We start from the raw sequence: 8,982 nt of genomic DNA, 5'->3' as shown, positions 1-8,982 counted from the left end.
CACAAAAACACGTGACTCAGAGTCACGAGACTTTAAATTTCCCAGAATTCTACATTCGCGCCAAAATCTTACACGTGAAAATTAGGAAACATGGCGTACTTGTTTGCAGCGAAACTCTCAGCGAAGTATTTTTAGAACGTTGAAAATGGGCCTTACGAAGAGCGAAGCTTTCGCTATCTTAGAGCTTCCGTTTGGTTTGTATTTTCTTTTCTTCACCATCTGTTCAAATGTACTAAATTTGTTTTTATCTTGAAGCAAACACTTGTTGAAATGCAAGTTATATTTCGCGATCAACAGCTCTCCAGGAAGCTAAAATATTTGTAATCAAGAATAATCTGCAATCTTGTGTTTTAAACTGACACTTAGTGTCAACACTCCTTATACCTTAGGGCTTTTGTTAAAAGTGTGTTGTGTTGAATTCGATTCTGGACCCGTGTTCATTCGATCTTCTTGCAATTGCGTGACGTAAATTAGAACTATTGTTTTTGTCAGTTCAGTAAGAATATAAACTAAAAACATGTTCTTTAAAGCCAATTTACTCAATGTCGCAAAAATTTTGTCCGCTTAATTTCGGTGTTTGATAATTTTAGTCTATGTTTTGGTGAATCTCCGAGTAGAGTAGCAGACAATTGTTATTCTTAAACAGGAAGTATGGGAATGTTGTCAATATTGCTTCACACTGATAGTATTACGCGTTTGATTGTTTGTTATAAGCCTTAACCGCAACATATTTACTTATCAAACTCTCATATCAACTAAGGAAATGACAACAGGAGGAAAATGTCATAGTACAGTACTTAATGTGTTTTAAATCTTGCTTGTACAAATCTTGTTTTTGTTTTGTTTTGTTTTGGTAGCTTAACTTTTTATCAATCATGATCAATGATCATGATCAATTTTAATCAATCATATCTTCATAAACTTTTTTATATTAATTACTACTACTTTCTTTTGGCTCAACAGTAAGCTCATTTATGTTATCTCTAATCCATGTTTAAGCACCCGTCCAGTGTGGCTGGAACATCAAGGCTGGTTTTCATATAAACGTTATGATTGCAACAATGACTATGATTGTTGTGATCACTCTAGAAAATGTTGAGTGATCCTCACGGCCACCAGTTTCCATATGGTTGCCATGATCGCTACAGAATAAGAGAATGCCCAAAAGGACTTGGATCTAATTACAATGCACTGCTCATTCTGATGTGTGTTTCATCGCAACTACATGTATGGATATATTCTCTGGAAAGTGCTTTCCGTAGATCTCAATAATTGATATGATCTTCACAATCGATGGAAAGTTTTTTGTGATTGCAACAATCACCCAACCTTTTTTGAGCAATTGTAACACTTTATCGCAGTTATCATGGTGATCAAAGGGAAAGGAGCCTTCAATGTGACCAAGTTTCAGTGGCTTATTAACTGGGTTTCACTTTATCATGTGAGCGGCAGATGTTTAATGCTTGGGACTCTTGGCTGAGCAATACAGGATTGAATACCTACACGTACACTGTAGGGTAACTTCTTATACATGAACCATTTCTGTGTTTTCAGGAGCCAGTCATGAAGAAATTAGATCTAGTTACAAACGTCTTGCACTGAGATGGCACCCTGATAAGCACAATAACAGCCAAGAAGCTACCAAGGTAAATTGTCGGGAACTTTGCATAACAGGTAACAGATCAGAAACATGTGCAGCGTACCTCTCTATCCACTCTTGCAGTATTCTCTGCAGGAGTGAGGTGTGAAATTTGACGAAAAGCTTGCTTAGATCCACGTAGAGAGATATCCTGCATGCAAGTGATAACCAATCTAAATCTACCAGCAATAAATAAAAATTACTGTATGGGGCTGTATTGTTCGAAAGTGGGTTAATGCTAAGACAGGATTAAATTTAACATCAGTATTAATTTTTCCCTTACAGAAACGTTTTTCACTGCTTATGTTATGTGCAGTTATTGAAACTTAAAATTGAAGGACAGACAATAATTATTTTTATGGATAGAAAACCTCACTCACCAATTACAAAAATAATTCAAAATTCTTGCTAGTCCTGAGTTATCTTAATCGCACTTTGAACATGCCATCCCAAAGCAACATATGTTTCATCTGTAACAGAATTTTCAAGTCAATCAAATCTCAGATGTACATGTACACTGTTGTGTACATGTACGCTGTACTGTATATCTATTTGAGCATGCAGTTGTGTTTTATGGTACTAGGAATTTTATTGATGCAAGATTACAGTTTTTGGTTTAAAATTGAAACAAATTGTGTGTACAATGTCTTAATTGGATTAAAGTGTATTCTAACAAACCTTTATTTTCTGTTGTAGAAATTCCAAGAAGTGTCTTCCGCATACAAGCGGTTAACAAGTGAAGACTCTGACGATGAAATCAACTTATCCCCTGTATGTTTATCAACACTATTTTTGCATGTCTGTACATTAAATTATATTTTACAATCTTACATGGTCCGCTTTCAGTATTTTGTGCATAACGACTATCTTTCGACATGCCATGAGTTGACATGCTATGTAACCAAGCCTACGTCAAAAATGTAAGCGCAACGGACTTCTTTATGGTCAAACTCAACTTTCACAAAGGAGTATCAAGAAGTCATTCTGTGAGAGATAAATTGACTGTTTTGAATGTTTACATCTTTTGAATGTTATCTGAGCGGTAGTGGCCCAATTCTACCGGAACTCACTATTGAGAGCAGATTGCCTACACTAAAATCATTTGAATGATCCCATAAATCGGGAACCATGCAAAGTCCACAATCTTCTTCATGCATGTGAGGTCAGTAATTATCACTCATTTGTCATTTGTTCCACTGATAACTGGAAAAATTGCTAGTTTCACAGTTAAACAGTCTTTCAACTATTTACATAGCATGTCAAAAGATGGTTGAAGGATGTCACTGCTGCACGTAACACTGGAAGCAGGTGTAATAATTGATCTCTTGATGTTTTATCATGTATTAGCCTCTTTCAGAAATCCTGTAATTCCTAGAATTTAGGTTTGATGATCAATGGCCATTCACAGGGTTTTCATTTCTTCTGAACTTGCAGGCAGATATGTTTGACCTATTTGCTCACATTTTCTTCCACCGAAATGGTAAGTAAATTTTAAATTGACAGTTCTGATCAATTACAGCAACAATCCCCAAACTGAAAGTGAAGAATGATCATCGCAGTAAATTTTCCAATTTAAGCAATTGGAAAGAAGAAGCCTGAAAAAAATCAGGGCTTCAACGGGATTTGAACCCGTGACCTCTGCGATACCGGTGCGATGCTCTACCATCTGAGCTATGAAGCCACACATTGGGAGCGAGGCCACTTAATTGAGTTCGTATCTTCCTGTGAGGAGTGAAATGATGTGAAGTTTATGTGAAATACTTCATATATGAACTGCGGTAGTAGATGAAAGTGAAGAATGATCATCGCAGTAAATTTTCCAATTTAAGCAACTACCGCAGTTCATATATGAATTATTTCATATAAACTTCGCATCATTTCACTCCTCACGGGAAGATATGAACTCAGTTAAGTGGCCTCGCTCCCAATGTGTGACTTCATAGCTCAGTTGGTAGAGCATCGCACTGGTATCGCGGAGGTCATGGGTTTGAATCCCGTTGAAGCCCTGATTTTTTTTCTCAGGCTTCTTTTTTCCAATTGCTTAAATTGGAAAATTTACTGCGATGATCATTCTTCACTTTCATCTACTACCGCAGTTCATATATGAATTATTTCATATAAACTTCACATCATTTCACTCCTCACGGGAAGATATGAACTCAATTAAGTGGCCTCACTCCCAATGTGTGACTTCATAGCTCAGTTGGTAGAGCATTGCACCGGTATTGCGGAGGTCGCGGGTTCGAATCACATTGAAGCCCTGATTTTTTTTCTCAGGCTTCTTCTTTCCAATTGCTTAAATTGGAAAATTTACTGCGATGATCATTCTTCACTTTCATCTACTACCGCAGTTCATATATGAATTATTTCATATAAACTTCACAATCCCCAAACTGTTGGGCCCACCACTTGATATTATAGTGCCTGATTAATTTTGACAACTGTGTAACATCTTTTTGAAAAATAGATGGCTTTCATTTAAATTCATGTACTAAGCAAATCAACTTGCAATAACTGTGGAAACAGAGACTCTCACTTCAAAACAGCTGATTATGGAGCTTGACAACTCAACCTCTGATATAGTCTGTACTGTAATCATATGCCAACTGTGAACTAACCATAAGTAATCACAGTTGTCTTATCACAACAAACTGCTTTTCCAGTTATTCTATTGAACAGTGCATTGAGCCTGACAAGTGTTGCACACTTTGTCTGCCATGTCTCTGTATTTAGCATTCTGTGATTGTTGTTTTAGGAATGTTTGGTTGCTGCCCTGGAATGTATGACTCAGACAACAGTTACAATAGCGATGATGATGACGATGATGATGATGACGATGAAGTCGATGACGAAATTCTTCAAAGTATAGCACGCAGTTTTAGGAAAAAATATGAGAGGAAACCTACAGAAAAAGGTGCCATAGCTGACATATTTCCACTTTCTATATTTGTGTTGGAAGGCAGATCTGTTTATGAATTTATCTAATAACAGTGATTTTTATTATCATCATTATTATTGTCAAGTGGTTACACCTTGTACAGCCTTAACTTTCTTTCAGTTATGTGATCTTTGCTTGAGTGTATTGTTAATGTAAATTATTTGTCTTCAGTTGGCCGACCAGCACATAACTTATCAGAGGCGGTGAGTTAATTATGGCAGTCACTGTTTCTTTGCTTTGACTTTGCTTTCTTATTGATCAGTTAAAGTTTGATGCTTCTTCCCAAACCTGGCCAAAATCAATACCCTGTTTCAGACCTGTCTCATATTAGCAATTATAGTAATTGGACCTGGTGGAGTGCAATTAAGGGAGTAATTGTCTAAGTAATTTCAGATTCAGACAAGCACGAAGTATGAGGCTGATTTGAAGTTACGAGCACAATTACTCCCTGAAATGTGTAACACAAGGTCCAATTACTAATTAATTGGATCTATAACAAAGTTCAGAATTGAAAATGTCTTTTGAGAACTTCTTTTGAGCGAAAACGTCTGTTGCGCTTCTCATAAGGTTTAAAAACTGTAGGAAACATTGTGAAGGAAGCCATTAAAGCGCACATAATTGACATGCGAATCACGTGGGTATCCAATTACAGGTATCCAATTAAAAAAAAATTCAAAGTGGATACCTGTAATTAGACACCCATGTGATTGCGTGCCAATTACGTGACCAACAGGCACACAGAGAACCAATCACGATCAAGAATTTTGTTATAGATACAATTCGTTACCTACATGTAGTTCAGACCAATGTTAAAGGCATTGTGAAGGGCTTTAGTTGGTGGTCTTAATGATAATGACAAAAAAGTAGCCTGTTCTAAAAAAAAATACAAATTCAACACAAGAGTGCAAAAACCATAGTACCCTACTTGAGACCAAAAGGACCAAAATCGATACCCAATTCATGACCAAACGGGCTAAAAAACCATTATGATACCCCTTGGGGCTACACATAGCTACTGTATATAGCCTATATAAGGGAGTGTACCTCATCCCCCAATACATCAATTAGAGAATGAAGTTACGTAATATCTACCTCCTTTCAGATGCTTTTAAAACTGCTCTTATTTAGTGTACAGTCATGTAAATTTGGAGTGAGGGTAGAGGTCTTCACTTTTTCTTTTAATTAGTTGTTACAGTATATGAAACATTGCCCCTCTTGAACAGGCATGCATCAATTCTCTTTTTATTAATATGTGTAGTCAATGGCCACCTATTGTCCTTTATAATCTGCAGGAAGCTATGAAAAATGCTAAAGAACTTATAGAGGAAGAAGAAAGAGATCGGAAAAAAGCAGAAAAGAGGAGAGCAAAAAAGAAGGTGTGATTTTCACTTGACACTTTACTACCCAGGAATTATTGGTATCCACATGGCAGATCTGTATTCCTTTTAATCTTTTTGTCAGTGTAAAACAAAACTAGAAGAAATGATTAGTAAGAATTATGTATGATTGAATAATTCTATCAATATACTATCAGTGCACTGCCAAACAGAACAATGACGAGAATAAAGAAAATCATCAACTGTGGGATTCATTTTTGATGTGCCACTAAATTCTCAGCACTAGTCACACTGTAACATCATAAGAAATGTGTTTCAATCAGGAGAATTGACAGGCAAAGTACCAGAAAAACCAAATTTGTTCCTTGTTGCTTCATTCTTTGGTCTCTGTAGTCAAATACCAGCTGGAGTGCAACATGTACATCATGGAGTTGACTAGCAGTTGATTATCTCTGAGCATATCATCTGGTTTATATACCTGTAAACCACTGTAAAGGCAGATGAAATGGTTGTAGGCATGGCCATACAGAAGCACATTATTTTTTAGACTTCTGACTAGTAGACTTCTTTCCTGAGCAGCCATTATATCATACATGTAGTCCTGGTCAAGGTCATGCATACACACACTGGATTTTTAACCTGTAATCAAAAGTAAGGTCTCGTACAGTGTATGCGTGTAAATTGTACAATTGTGAGTAGAAGGTCACTGTGGTCTCTTATTACATGGCTATTTCAGTGAGTATGCAAGATGAACCAAATCCTGTGCAGTGAATGGCTACCCAAGCAGGCAAGGTGGCACTATCTTGCCCACTGAGGATTACCCGCTGTGTCCTGCAAATAATGATCAATTTTTTGGTTTTGGTTGTCCCATATTAATAATAAATCTGTTATTGACTAAGCTTGATCAGTTAGGATGGCTAGATATTAGCCTCTTACCTTTTTTGCATCTTTATTGACCTTGATTTTGTCTTTGTTCCATAAACATGCAAAAAAAAACAGAATGATATGTAATGTAAGATGATCTCATTCTTGGTCAATAACCCATATTCAGTGTGTGTATATGAGAGTTTTGACTGACAATTGATACATCCCTTTTGTGACAGAGAAACAAAGAACGAAAGAGAGAAAAAGAACGGGAGAAGAAAGGAAAAGATGAAAAAGAAAATATACAGGTACACAGTCAATTCTTTTGTACACAACCACATGTACATATTGTATGTGCCCATTTAATATGTAAGAGATGTTCTTTGCATAAAAATAAAAATTAATGTGTATGTCTGTTTCTTCCTTTCAGCAAAAGAATAATAATAAAAAAGAAAATATTCCTGCTAGTAGTAAAGTGCCAGTAAAAGATGTGGATAAAAAACGAAATACAACAAGTAAAACTGTAAATAACAATACAAAACTATCAAATGGTCTTAAAGAACAGTTTTTGAATAACAACACAAATTTACAACAGTCAGGAAAAACAGAACAAAGTTCATCTAAAAGGTAAGCTGAGTGCATCAACTTTAAACCATTGCTTGTGATCAATGTTTAGTTCACATGTTCACATGTTCGTGTCTTACTGTGACATAACCAGTATCGTAGTTTGTACATCAAATTTTGTGGGCATGATACATGTAGCTGTATAATACAGGCCTCCAGAAAAGTTGCTTTCAAATTCTTAGGACATGTGCTCTTTGATTTTCCTGTTTGGCTTGTATTCTCTTACCCAATGGGTTAGGACCCAGGCAAGCGGAATTATATTGTATCAATTGAACTACCTCAAAAGAAGTAAACTAATATTAAGCAAACATGTAACTGTAACTACCCGGGGCAAGCAAAGTTTGAGAGTTGCTTGTAACAAAGAACAAGCTGAAATTCAAGCCCTCAAATACTACCATTAATGAATTTTTTTGTCCAGTTATACTGTCTAACAGTGGTTTTTTAAAAGTACAGTCTGCTGATAAAAGAATATTTAATGCTCACAGTTTACATGTACATTGTATGTTCTTAAAATGACAGCGTTATTGAAATCTTCTGGCCTTTACTGCAACATACTGCTGTCCATAATTTCAAGTAAATGTATTTTGCCATGATTATGCTTTGGCAGATGGCGTAGTACAAGGGAAGATATCAATGTTATAGGAATTTCCACTTGTATATTACATCATTCGGCCAAAATTTAATACTTTTGTGCAGACACAGTCTGGCTGAAATTATACAAACAGAATCAGAGATATCTCGTGTTTTTGAACTTACCACTACCACTAAACTATAGTTGGGTTTAACTATTAATTGCACAATTTTTACGCAGGCGTGAAGATGAGGATTTGTCAGGTGGAGAGGTTAGACAATGCAAAATGCTGTGTACTTGACATATTGCAAAGTTTAGATGTACAAATCTTCAGGATTGGTTATCTGGCCAAAGACTGTTTGCTGATAGAGCATCATCTGGTGCATAAAATTCATCCCCTTAAAAGGAAGTAATTTGAATGTCTTTTTTGCTAAAAATTAACCCACATGTACAGTGAACAGTGTTCATGTAAGGCGTTGACTGCTGTCCTTTACCCTGTCTACGTTAACAATGGAACTAATAAAGCTTGTTTTCCAAATTGGTCACACCCCAGAAACTTAGTTTTGTTGTACATGTGCCATCATGAAACATGGTCCTGCACTACCCTTAAGGAATGCACCCCAAAAATATCCAATTATATAATTATACTTGAAACTTGCCTGGGTGAATGGGCAAGTGCTAATTTCTATCACCATTTAAAGTTTTTTTTTCTTCCCCAGGAGCCCACATGGGATACATCCAGCGCTTTCTTTGCAAGAGCCGCTGGTCGTAATCCAGCGTCAGCTCCAACCACCAGCTCTACGACGGTTAAAAATAATACGCCTGTTACTACCAGTCAGAGTTCACAGTCTAATGTAAAAAACAGCTCCAGTCAACAGGCATCGACAGAACAGATAGATCCTGTAATACTACGTAGCAGACAAGTAGCAGGTTGGTACCTATGAGGCTCTTACGATCGTTGTGACTGAATAAAATTTGTTATTAAAAGTAGAGTTAAATGAGCAAAATT

General features: G+C 36.4%; 1 protein-coding gene across 1 annotated transcript in view; it reads left to right on the top strand.

Moving 5' to 3' along the window:
* Positions 1-36: 36 nt before the first annotated feature.
* The window catches only part of LOC145477309 (uncharacterized), an 18,161-nt gene continuing 9,215 nt past the window's right edge, over positions 37-8,982 (top strand). Inside the window, exons 1-11 of the mRNA XM_081455512.1 lie at positions 37-194; positions 1,555-1,646; positions 2,336-2,410; positions 3,074-3,119; positions 4,395-4,553; positions 4,749-4,780; positions 5,870-5,953; positions 7,018-7,086; positions 7,209-7,405; positions 8,214-8,244; positions 8,693-8,903. Coding sequence (XP_081311638.1) covers positions 146-194; positions 1,555-1,646; positions 2,336-2,410; positions 3,074-3,119; positions 4,395-4,553; positions 4,749-4,780; positions 5,870-5,953; positions 7,018-7,086; positions 7,209-7,405; positions 8,214-8,244; positions 8,693-8,903 — 1,045 coding nt within the window. The 5' untranslated portion in view covers positions 37-145. The remainder of the gene's footprint in view (positions 195-1,554; positions 1,647-2,335; positions 2,411-3,073; positions 3,120-4,394; positions 4,554-4,748; positions 4,781-5,869; positions 5,954-7,017; positions 7,087-7,208; positions 7,406-8,213; positions 8,245-8,692; positions 8,904-8,982) is intronic.

The sequence above is a fragment of the Orbicella franksi genome, chromosome 2 (genome assembly GCF_964199315.1).
Source record: "Orbicella franksi chromosome 2, jaOrbFran1.1, whole genome shotgun sequence".
Lineage (NCBI taxonomy): Eukaryota > Metazoa > Cnidaria > Anthozoa > Scleractinia > Merulinidae > Orbicella > Orbicella franksi.
Note: the sequence above shows the minus strand (reverse complement) of the source record. Positions and strands in the feature narration are given on the sequence as shown.